At 47.9% G+C, this 12,718-nt stretch overlaps 1 protein-coding gene across 8 annotated transcripts in view; it reads right to left on the bottom strand.

Moving 5' to 3' along the window:
* The window catches only part of CAPN5 (calpain 5), a 124,832-nt gene that overhangs the window by 19,856 nt on the left and 92,258 nt on the right, over window positions 1-12,718 (bottom strand). For all 8 annotated transcript variants that reach the window (XM_084842450.1, XM_084842455.1, XM_084842451.1 and 5 more), the window contains 3 exons: window positions 8,064-8,272; window positions 4,607-4,799; window positions 1,350-1,543 (listed from right to left, as the gene is read on the bottom strand). In XM_084842450.1, coding sequence (XP_084698576.1) covers window positions 1,350-1,543; window positions 4,607-4,799; window positions 8,064-8,272 — 596 coding nt within the window. The remainder of the gene's footprint in view (window positions 1-1,349; window positions 1,544-4,606; window positions 4,800-8,063; window positions 8,273-12,718) is intronic.

Raw genomic sequence — 12,718 nt, 5'->3', positions numbered from 1 at the left:
AATTCCAGAAAAACGTCTATTTCTGCTTCATTGACTATGCTAAAGCCTTTGATTGTGTGGATCACAACAAACTGTGGCAAATTCTTAAAGTGATGGGAGTACCAGACCACCTTACCTGTCTCCTGAGAAACCTGTACGAGGGTCAAGAAGCAACAGTAAGAACCGGACATGGAACAACCGAGTGGTTCAAAATTGGGAAAGGAGTACGACAAGGCTGCATATTGTCACCCTGCTTATTTAACTTATATGCAGAGTACATCATGAGAAATGCCGGGTTGGATGAATCAGAGGTCGGAATTAAGATTGCTGGGAGAATTATCAACAACCTCCGATATGCAGACGATACCACCCTAATGGCAGAAAGTGAAGAGGATCTAAAGAGCCTCTTGTTGAGGGTGAACGAGGAGAGTGCAAAAGCTGGTTTGAAACTCAACATTAAAAAAACTAAGATCATGGCATCTGGCCCTATCACTTCCTGGCATATAGAAGGGGAAGAAATGGAAGCAGTGACAGATTTTACTTTCTTGGGCTCCAAGATCACTGCAGACGGTGACTGTAGCCATGAAATTAAAAGACACTTGCTCCTTGGGAGGAAAGCTATGGCAAACCTAGACAGTGTAGTAAGAAGCAGAGACATCACCTTGCCAACAAAGGTCCGTCTAATCAAAGCTATGGTTTTCCCAGTAGTAATGTATGGCTGTGAGAGCTGGACTATAAGGAAGGCTGAGCGCCGAAGAATTGATGCTTTCGAACTGTGGTGCTGGAGAAGACTCTTACGAGTCCCCTGGACTGCAAGGAGGTCAAATCAGTCCATCCTAAAGGAAATCAACCCTGAGTGCTCATTGGAAGGACAGATACTGAAGCTGAAGCTGAAATATTTTGGCCACCTAATGCGAAGAGAAAACTCTCTGGAAAAGACCCTGATGCTGGGAAAGACTGAAGGCAAAAGGAGAAGGGGACGGCAGAGGATGAGATGGCTAGATAGCATCACCGATGCAATGAATATGAACCTGAGCACACTCCGGGAGAGTGCGCAGGACAGGAAGGCCTGGCGTGCTATGGTCCATGGGGTCACGAAGAGTCGGACACGACTGAACGACTGAACAACAACAACAACAACAAATTTGCACAGATACAATGAAATGGTGGTAAAAAAATCCGATTCCATTAATGAGCGGATGATGGAACAAAAGACACCAGACAATCTGCAAAACACAGATGGAATGGATTTAACAAAATCCATACATCCCCAGTTAGAACTAATCCAAAGGAATGCAAACCATGTGGACAAGTGGAACAGCCTTGCCCTGGTCCCCACTTCAATGGATACTCCTCTGGCGCTTACTCACGTGTCACTCCATGGGCCGTTCCATTCTCTCTCCCCCCAGGGGTTCCTCAACCTGATCATATCAAGTTTTTCTGACTTGAAGAAGGCCAGCAGGCCATGGCCTAGTCGGACTTTCCTCACATCTGTGACTGCATAGGCGTGTCCTTTGACCAGGCCGCAGTCCAGGCGTGCTTCCATGTCAGCAGCTGAGGTGGCCTTGCCAGGAGAAGAAACAAAGTGTACAAAGTGGTGTTTATGAGAAGAAATAAAGAGGGTTTAGAAACTCTGAGCTATTTTGGGCCTGGTCTAGGAACACAAGCAATGGTGCTTAGGTTGAAGGAAAATTAAACTATGAATACACTGTGGGCTTTTACTAGTGACTCAGCACCAAGTATAGTACCTTGTCAACAGCCTCAGCAAAGAGGCCTCAGAATAAATGAGGCATGAGACACATGGCCTATTTGGTGGTGGCACCAATGCCTTCCTTAGAGAGCCCTGGTCACTATATGTCTTCTGACACGTGCTGAACAGGTGGCTCTTCAAAGAGACTTTGGGAAAAGCTGAACTGATAATCTGTTCTGTTTTCTGATTCTATTACTATATGTTATTACGCTGTTTCATGTTATCTTGCTTATCTGTTTCTCTGTGCTATCAACTGCTTTTGAGTTCTCATGGAAGAAAACAGGGACAGAAATGTCTAAAGCAAATAAAGGCATAAATCAGTGAACGCTCTCAGACAACTGAAGTGGCTTATTTATTTACATTTACTGTGCACATATCAAAGCTTCGCGATAGACATTTTATTAGTCTGGTTCCAATAGCTCCTAATTAACTCAACAGTTAAAAAAAATCCAGTGAGATGCATTTGTCACTAAATCAAATTTAATATTAAAATATTAAATTGTATTAAGGGATTATTGTTTATGGTACAGGGATGGCATCTTGAGTCTGTTGTGACCTACAAAAACAGGGAGCAGCTGCATGCTCTGTGTGTATGGTATGATCAGAGACTGCAGTATTTGTTTAACACAGTTTATTACACTAGGTGTTATTTTTGAGAATGCAATGACTTTGTCACTGGTGTACACCAGCCACTGGTGTACATCAGCTTACTGCCTCTGATACTGGTGGTAGCATACAGCCATCAGGACTTGTAGCCATTGATAGCCTTCTTCTCCAGGGATTTATCTAACCCCTTTTTAAAACCAAAGAAATTGGCGGCCATCACGACATCTTGCGGTTGCAAATTCCATAGTCTATACTCTGTGTGAAGAAGTCCTTCCTTTTATGTGTCCTGAATCTCCCACCATTCAGCTTCATGGGATGATCCCAGGTTCTAGTATTATGGGAGAGGGAGAAGAAAAATCTCTCTATCCATTTTCTCCAGGCCAACCATAATTTTGTACTCCTCTATCATGTCCCCTCTTACTGCCTTTTTTGTAAGCTAAACAGTCCCAGACATTTCCTCATAGGGGAGTTGTTCTAACCTTTTCACCATTTTGGTTGCCCTGCTCTGCATCTTTTCCAGCTGTACAATATTCTTTTTGGGGTGTGGTGACCAGACATGTATGCAATATTCCAGGTGTGGTCACACCATAGATTTGTAGAAAGGTAATGGAGATATTTTGGGGATATGGTAAGTGGTAAATAAATAAATAAATAGATTAAATACATACATACATACATAAATATTGGAAGTTTTATTTTCAATTCATTTTCTAGTTATGCCCAACATGGAATTTGCCTTTTTTCACAGCAGCCACACAGCAGGCTGACATTTTCATTGAGCTGTCTACCACAACCCCAAGATCTCTTTCTTTGTCAGTCACTGCTAGCTCAGATCCCATCAGCATAAATGCAAAGTTAGAATTCACATGTTGGGAACCATACCAACTTATGTAACTCCCTTCTTGTTTGCGGGGTTTGTAATGACCCCCAAATGTGAATTCATAAGGGGTCTCACAGATACCCCGATACCTTACTCATGCATTTTTCCCTCGACTCTACAACTCCAGGAGGTTTAGAGAATAATAACCACTGAATATTTTACAACCTCCTAATCAATGTAGTTTGAAATTGCAGTGTTTTGTTGATCCCACCATTCTTTGAGTGAAATCCTTGAATTAAATACACCCTTTACAAACAAACGGAGTAGGGTTGAAACTAGGGACGTACAAGGACTTCATTTCAGTTCGCAAATCACTTGAAAATGCCCCGTTTGTCATCCTGAACCCGAGCGCATTTCCTCTGAAAATGTTTGCAAATTCCTGAACTTGCATTTGCAAAATGCGTACTTGAAAAATGCACAACTTTCTCAAAGTGCTCACATTTTAAATCACCCATGCTTTTGTTTATGGGGGAAGGTTGAGCAATTTGGGAAATCTGCAGAAGTTTGAGGAGTTTTTGTGCATCTTCCATGTTCAACAGCTGTTCGTTTTGTGCAAATTTCCTGTTCGCGTAAAAGAAACAGCGATCACAAAATTGAGGAGAGGTGAGCAGCAAGCTGATGTTCACAGAATCTTGGCGAACTCTAACATTACTCGTTTGCCCAGCCCTAAATACTACAAAGCCACGGACTCCCTTACTGTAGGACAGTGGTGGGGAACTTGTGGCCTTTGGGTCAGATTAGGTCCTCGAGGCCTCCTCACTGGGCCTGCCAAGGGCCCTCCCTGAAGCCCCACCTACTCCCAGAAGAGTCTCGGAACGTCCCTCGCCTTTCCTCACCAGGAAAGCACTAGCACTGAGCTAGCTTCCTTTGGAGCCGTCGCTTCAAGGTGCTCCAGGCATTTCCGCAGGCCCCTCACCCTTCCAGATGAGGAAGGAAAGGAGAGCGCAGAGCCAGCCCCCTCAGGAGCTGCTGTTTCCAGGTGCTCAGAGGTGGTTCCTGAAGAAGCAGCTCCCCCTTCACCACTGCAGCTCTGGCTGTGTGCGTGCGTGCGAGTGAGAGAGAGAGAGAGAGAGAGAGTGAAAGAGAGAGAGAGTAGGGTGGCCACACCCAATTTGGGCTCTGGCCATGGCCACGGCTGGCATGGAGGCCCAGAGGTTCTCCAGGTGGCAATCCAGCCCTCAAGCTAAAAAAAAGGTTCTCCACCTCCACTACATCAAGTATGACGAGCCAGAGTTTAGCATTAGCAGAAGAACTCCGTTTCATAATTTTGCAAGAACTCACTACCTAGAACGAATCTGGCCATTTTCTATTGAACTTCAGTTTCCAGACTGCTTAATCCACCCCCCGCCCCCACCCCCCAATTACACCAACAAGGTCTGTAGGTCCCTTACTTTGATGGAGCAGCTGATGAGACCTCCTCGGTTATGGACCTTGAGCACTCGCTCAAAGAGGAGGTTCCTTTTGGCTTCGTCGTTCACGTAGCCCCCTTCTATCAGATCAATGGGTTCCGAGACACCGCCGGTGAAATCCACTAAGGCATCAGCTGTGTTGCCTCCATCTAAGGCTTCATAACATCCTGAGAGTCTATGCATGGAGAAAGAGAAGTATTATTGCAGGGGACACGACACCGAGCATCTCCTCTGTTTTAGGAGTGATGTGTGCCATCTCAGCAGGAGAAAGAGGGCATGAAGTAAGGCCAACATTATGACCACTGACCCCCCCACACACACTAATACAAATATTATTCCCTCTAATACCAAGCTCAGATAGTGCGTGCCAACAGGACTGTAGTCAAAACAGGGCCGCTGAGAAACAAGATCAGCAGACTTGGGAGTGGGGAGAGAGAACCAGAAGGTTTCAGAAGTATGAATGACCTTCAGAGGCGGAAAGACCTAAAAGCACAAAATACTGCCCCTGCCCCCTAGACAAACCAATGAGGACCGAGCATGCTGAGTGGCTAGAAACCAAGGGGGAGGGGAAATGGAACAGAGTATTCTGGAGGAATACTCTGCCATGTTTCCCCATAATGCCTCAATTCCTGACATACTGTCATTCCAGAGGTATTGTAGGTTTTTTTTTTTAAGTGCCCCACCCTTTACATAGACAGGCACAATTGCATGTATTGTACGCAAGTGAGACCTGCAACAAAAATGCTGCCGTAGGAGTGCCTCGGTTCAGCATTCCAGCCAGCCAGCCTCCTTCGGGATACAATGGATATAGTGGGTACGTTATTATTGTGGACAACTCCCCACGCCCACTCAACCCCACCCCCAAAGCCCATCTCTGAGACTGAAGGATTAACTGGTTAAGGGCTCAGTCCTATCGGGATTCCCATCAGCCTCCGAACTCAGAGGCTGATGGGGATCCTATGCGGAGTGGGAGAAGCACAGAACCAATCTTCACCTCCGCGCTCCCCCCGCTCTGTATTTCAGCTAGATGGGAGTTTTCTCATCTAGTTAAGCATCGGGGAGGGGGAGGAAAGGAGGCTGGGAAGGCCAGAGGATTCCTCGTGAGTCGTCCTCCCCAGTTCCCCCCTTCCCACCCATGGGAACACCCCCTTCCTCTCCTCTCTGGGGTCACTGTTGCAACCTCCGAGAGGCAGTTGGTGCAGTTCTGTCTGTGCTGGCTGTGAGCAGGAAAGGGTGGGGAGGTCGGACTACTGGGTCTGAGGTCAGAGTGGTGTTTCCGGCCTCGGATCCAGGAATCCGAAGTATCCTATGGCCCCCTAGATGCTCTCTAGGGACCAGAGGATTGCTCTCAAACAGCGCAGTCCTATGCATGTTTAGACACAAAACAATCCTACACTCCTACAGCATGGCTGAGGAATGCTGAAGTTAAGAACATAATGTAAGAACAGCCCTGCTGGATTGGACCAAGGTCTATCTAGTCCAGCACTCTGTTCACAGAGTGGCCGACCAGCTAGGGATGGTGGAGAATTTCTCCCTGAATCTTCGGGGGGCCGAGCGCCAACGCATTCGGCCCCCTGAAATCGGCGGTGAAATTCTCTGCCCCCCCGCCCCCCCGGGGACGGGACTTACCTTTGGCAAACGTCCCTCCCGGCGGCAGGTCCCGGCGGCGGTTCGGCGGCGGTTCGGTGCGGGGGCGGCGGCCAGTCTCCCGACCGGCTGCTGCCACCGCCATTGCAAAAAAAAAAAAACTAAAGTAAAAAAAACCACACACACCCATGATAGGCTATGTAACGATTTACATAGCCTATCACGGCTAGATTTCCAAAGTCAGCCGTGATAGGCTACGTAAATCTTCACGTAGCCTATCACAGGTGACTTTGAAAAAAAAAAAAAAGTGCGTACGCAAATGGCGGCAGCCCATGGGCGCCGCCATTTGCGTTCCTTATTTTGGCACGTCTAGTCTACGTAAAGATCTACGTAGACTACGGCGAAAATAAGGGCACGCTATTTGCGTTGCCCTTATTTTCACCGTAGTCTACTTAAATCTTTATGTAGACTAGACGTGCCAAAATAAGGAACGCAAATGGCAGCGCCCATGGGCCGCCGCCATTTGCGTATGCGCTTCCCCCCCCCCCCCCACAGTCACCCGTGATAGGCTACGTGACGATTTACGTAGCCTATCACGGCTGACTTTGGAAATCTAGCCGTGATAGGCTACGTAAATCGTCACGTAGCTTATCATGGGGTCTTTTTTTTTTTTTTTTTACTTTTTGTTTCGCGGCCGGGGAGACGGGGCGCTTCTCCCCGGCCTGAATTTCAGCTGGGCAAGGCGGGAAGCCTCCCCCCCTTCGCCTGAACTTCGGGGGGGAAAGCGACGCGCCTCCCCCCCACCGCGAAGCCAAGCTGCGAAAAGGTAAGTGACTTTCGTACATCCCTATGACCAGCTGCCCATGGGAAGCCCGCAAGCAGGATGAGTGAAACGGCACCCTCCCACCCACATTCCCCAGCAACTGGTGTACAGAGGCATACTGCCTCTGATACTGGGGGTAGCACATAGTCATCATGACTAGTAGCCATTGATAGCCTTTTCCTCCAGGAATCTGTCCAAGCCCCTTTTAAAGCCATCCACATTGGTGGCCATCACTACATCTTGTGGTAGCGAATTCCATAGTCTGCGCTGTGTGAAGGACTTCCTTTTATCAGCCCTGAATCTCCCACCAGTCAGCTTCATGGGATGAGCCCACTGAGTTCCAGTATTATGAACTATCCACTTTCTCCACACCATGCATAATTTTGCACGCCTCTATGAAGTCTCCCCTTACCCTCTTCGCCAAGCTAAACAAGCCCAGCGGTTGTAACCTTCCCTCATAGGGGAATTTCTCCATCCCCTTGATCATTTTAGTTGCTCTTTTCTGCACTTCTTCGAATTCTACAATAACCATTTTTTAGGTGCGGTGATGAGAACTGTACACAATATTCCAAGCGTGGCTGATCCACAGATAGATCTATAGACAGATTTGTACAGGACTTTTTTCTGTCTAAACATGCATAGGATTTCGCCCTAAGGTTTCTTTAATCCAGTGGTAGCCCCAGTATCACTGCAACAAACTTAGAGGGGCTTAATAGTCATGCCATCATAGGAGCATCGGAAGCTGCCTTTGAGTCAAACCCTTGGTCCATCTAGGCCAGTACTGGCAGCAGTGTGTCTCCAGGATTTCAGGCAGGAGTTTTTCCAGCCCTACCTGGAGATGTCGGGGATCGAACCTGGGACCTTCGGCATGCAAAGCAGGAGCTCTGCCGCTCAGCTATGGCCCCTCCCTGGGCCATCTCCCCAGGGAATCCTGGAAGCTGTAGTTCTGGGGAGGGGAACGAATCTCTACCAGTCAGAGGGTACCAGCCACCCGCACCCGCTGTCCTGATGCCCGATGGGTTCACTCACTTGGCATAGGCTTTTTCCACCAGCGCACACCACAGCTCATTCTTGGCATTGGAGTGGCAATAGATGAGCTGGTTGTGGAGCGTCGGCAAGCGGTCGTCAATCACCACATCCACCCAGTCGCCAAAGCGCCAGAACTGGAAATGGAAAATCCCGGCGTAGTTGTCTGGTTTCTCGGCAGACCACTCTTGCTCCTTCCAGTCTGGGATGACCTGCATCGACAGGAAGGCAAGAGCAGCGTTAGCCGCAAGAGGACACACTGCTTTCATTTTTGCAACAGCCTCTTTGGGGGCTTCTGTTAAGGAGCAGTATGCCCCCCGATTCAAGAATCAACACAGATCATGTCTCGACTAGAGGGAAATAAGCTACAAGGGCCGGAGGGGAGCCCAAAGGGGGATGCAGGGGCTTTATCCACCAAATCCCACCAATGGAAACTTGAAGTTTAGGACATCAGAACATAAGAAGAGCCGTGCTGGATCAGACCAAGGGTCCATCTAGTCCAGCATTCTGTTCACACAGTGGCCAACCGGGAACCCACAAGCAGGACAGGAGTGCAACAGCACCCTCCCACCCATGTTCCCCAGCAACTGGTGTACACCAGTACCAGAGTACCTCACTGCCTCTGGTACTGGAGGCAGCACATAGCCATAAGGACTAGTAGCCATCGATAGCCTTCTCTTCGAGGAATTTGTCCAATTGCCTTTTAAGGCCATCCAAACTGGTGGCCATCGCTACCTCTTGTGGAAGTGAATTCCATAAAAATTCAATGTTTCTTATCTTAAGTTGCATAGGATTAAGAACATAAGAAGAGCCCTGCTGGATCAGACCAAGGGTCCATCTAGTCCAGCATTCTGTTCACACAGTGGTCAAACAGCTGCCCACAGGAAACCTACAAGCAAGTCACAAGTGCAACAGCACCCTCCCACCTATGTTTATTTATTATTTATTTATTTTATTTATATTTATATACTGCTCCACATCAGAAGATTTCGGAGCGGTGAACAACACGGTAAAAGAATAAAACAGCAGGTTAAAAGAGTTAAAACATTTTTTAAAAAGACAAACGCCAACAAATGGAATTTAACAAACCGTGGCTGGTCATCCAAGGAAGGCCTCTTGAAATAACGTCTTCAGGAGGCGCCGGAAGGAACACAATGTTGGCGCCTGCCTGACCTCTAAAGGCAGGGAATTCCATAGGAAGGGGGCCACCACACTGAAGGCTCTTCTCCTGGTGGACTCCAACCAGGCCATGGGTCCATGTGGAACCACCAGGAGCAGGCCCTCTGATGACCTCAGTGACCAGGCAGGTTGGTAAGGAAGGAGGCGCTCTCTCAGGTATCCTGCTCCCAAGTTGTTTAGGGCTTTGTACGCTAGTACTAATACCTTAAACCTGGCCTGGTAGCAAATAGGCAGCCAGTGCAGTTCCGTCCGCAGAGTACACACTGAAAAGGGGCAGCTCCCGACAACAGCCGAGCTGCTGCATTCTGCACTAGCTCCAGCTTCCGGACCACATAGTCCGAAGGGCAGCCCCACATAGAGCACATTGCAGTAATCCAGTCTTGAGGTTACTAATGCCTGTACCACCGTGGTCAAGCTCTCCCTGTCCAGGAGAGGCCACAGCTGGTGAACCAGCTGAAGCTGGTAAAAGGCACTCCAAGCCACAGCAACCACTTGGGCCTCCAGTGACAGTGATGGATCTAGGAGTACCCCCAGGCTATGAACCTGATCCTTCAGAGGGAGTGCAACCCCATCCAGAACCCCATGTTCCCCAGCAACTGGTGTACACTGCCTCTAGTACTGGACGTTGCACATAGCGATCAGGACTAGTAGCCATTGATAGCCTTCTCCAAGAATTTGTCTGGAGGACAGTTGCTCCCAGAGGATAGTTAACACAGGATAGAATGTGCAAGACAGCCAAATTTCATATGGTCACTCTATTCTGTACTGGAGGACTGCGTCCAGTTCTGGGTGCTGCATTTTAAGAAGGACGTGGTCAAGTGGGAGTGCATCCAGGAAGAGCAGCCAGGATGGCGGGGGGTCTGAAAACCAAGTCCTATGAGGAACGGTTGAAAGAACTGGGGATGTTTAGCCTGGAGAAGGGAAGATGAAGGGGAGACAGGACAGCAGTCTTCACATATCTGAAAGGCTGTCATGCAGAAGATGGAGCAGACTTGTTCTCTGGTGCTCCAGAGGGCAGGACTGGAACCAACGGGTGGAAATTGCAGGGAAGTGGATTTTGGCTAAACATTAGGAGAAACTGCCTGAGAGCTGCCCAGCAGTGGAACAGATGGCCTCGCTAGGTGGTGGGTTCTCTGTCACTGGAGCTTTTTAAGCACAGGCTGGAAGGCCACCTGTCAGGGATGCGGCCATTGATGCATGCATTCATTTATTATTACATTTACATCCCGCCTTTTCTCCTCTTGCAAGGAACCCAAGGCAACTTACATGATCCTCCCCACAAGCCTGTGAGGTAGGTTAGGCTGAGAGTCAGTGTCTTCCCCGAAGTCACCCAGTGGGCTTCATGGCCGTGTGGAACACAGAACTCAGATCACCCGAGTCCCAGTCCAGCACTCTAACCACTACACCACACAGTTGCATCCTGCATTGCAGATCCTGCATCGAGCAGGGGGTTGGACTAGATGACTTTTCTGGTCAGGGTTCCAGCCATCCAACTAGGCCTTCCACTGGGATACTGAAACCTGGCCTTTGGACTGCAATGCTCATCATTTCCAGCCAGCATGCTCCTACTGCGAATAACTTAGGAACTACCTTTCAAACTTTTAGAATAGGAGGGAAATTGCACAAAAGCCGGGAATCCACCAAACGATTGACTTGGATTCCTGCACTGAGCTGGGGGTTGGACTCGATGGTCTTGTAGGCCCCTTCCAACCCTACTATTCTGTGATTCTATGATTGGTAGTCGGGAGGGAGGGGGTGGGGCTAGAAAAAAGGGCGTGGCCTGACGTTCTCCCCCACCCCACCATGGAAGACACTAAAGCAAGCAATTCACTTCCCCCCTCCCCTCGGTTTCCCATTTTTCGTTTCCACATTCAACACTCCGCGGCACCCGCTGATCACCGAGCATGTTCAGTCCTCATTGGCTCACGCATCCTTTGCCTCAAAGCAGGATTGCTCCCTTTTGGTGGTTGGAGTTTTTTTTTAAAAAATAAATGGTTAAACATCTGCAAACCTCGGGATTCCCTGACACCTCCCCTTTGTTACCCCGTGGTCCTGTTTGGGTGTCCACTTCTGTTGGCACAGAAGCACTAAGCTCACTATTAAAAGGACTGATCTGCATGGTGATTCTGACCTGAAGGCATTTCCATCCATGTGATCCCTCGCACGCATTCCAGGGTAGTATAGTCCTCCCCACAACTATTCAGGATGCCCAGAACTGATCGGGATGAATCATGAGAAGGAAACACAAAGGGATCCTCTCTCGTTCTTCCCATTGCTCAAAGGAGTGCTCTCGGTCACTATTTCAACTTCCCTCTAGGGAACCTGGCCAGAACATGATTACAAAGCACTGACCATAACTTTAATCACCTAAATCAGCGGCCATCTATGGCCTTTGCCTTATTAAAAGGCCTGCTAATGCTAGCCTCTATAAATCACACGATGACAAAAGAGCTAATTTAGATTCTGTGCGGTATGGATACAATGCAAGAGCTCCTTATCTCTCCCCTGCTGCCATATTCCTCCTCTCAAAACTAGTTCGGGTGAGGGATATAACAGAACAACAATTCTTAAAACCACATAAGGCTGGTGAAATAAACTGGCAAGCAAACATTAAGCAGGCCTGTCTAGCCGTACAATCTTGTGCATGTTTACTTCTAAGTAAATTGTACTGAAGTAAAACGCACTGTGTTCTATACGGCCTATTCCCTAGTAAACATATTTACTAGGAAATAAGTAAGCTTATTAGGGAACAAGTCGTATAGAAGACAGTAGGACTTATTTTGAGTAAACATGCATATGATTGTCCTCCATATTGAGAGGTGCTACCTTTTAAAAAAACAAACAAACTGGCCCTACTTCTGTCAATGCCTTTAACGGCAGCCTGGCATGAAGGAATTTCAGAGTCAACACTTTTTTTTTCTAACATGGAGAAGAAGTGGGAAAAGCTTCAGCTGCTACATTTCTTTGTGTGTGACTGCTGTGTAAAAGCACAGAAACAAAACCTGTTAAAAAACATCAACAACCCCCAAACCAGTTTGTTTAGGAGGTACTGCAACTGAGCTCTTGCAAGGGCTGCTTACTTCCATATTTGCAAGTTTGATCTTGCAGGAATCAGCTGTAATTCTACCAATGTTTGATCATAGCTCCCTCTTTTGAGAACCTGTTTGTGCCTTACCGCTTTTGACTAAGACGCTGCAACACTTCAAATCCACTAACCTGTTAAATGGATTTTCCCTCATCACCATGATGGTTGTCTGCAGATGGCAGCAAAGAGCACGGTTTAGGGGTTGTTTGGAAAATATAAATACATTTTTCCAGAGCCCATTAAATACTTATAAACAAGGGGGATCTGCAACAAAATGACCCAGTATAGAGATCTCCTGTTCAGGATACTCCATTTCCATTGCCCCACATTCCCGCTTTCCTGCCCCCTCCCCGCACTCCATGATCACTAGCATGCTCAGTCCTAATTGTACTGT

The sequence above is a fragment of the Heloderma suspectum genome, chromosome 3 (genome assembly GCF_057233095.1).
Source record: "Heloderma suspectum isolate Gila_16-S chromosome 3, 16-S_ref, whole genome shotgun sequence".
Classification (NCBI taxonomy): domain Eukaryota; kingdom Metazoa; phylum Chordata; class Lepidosauria; order Squamata; family Helodermatidae; genus Heloderma; species Heloderma suspectum.
Note: the sequence above shows the minus strand (reverse complement) of the source record. Positions and strands in the feature narration are given on the sequence as shown.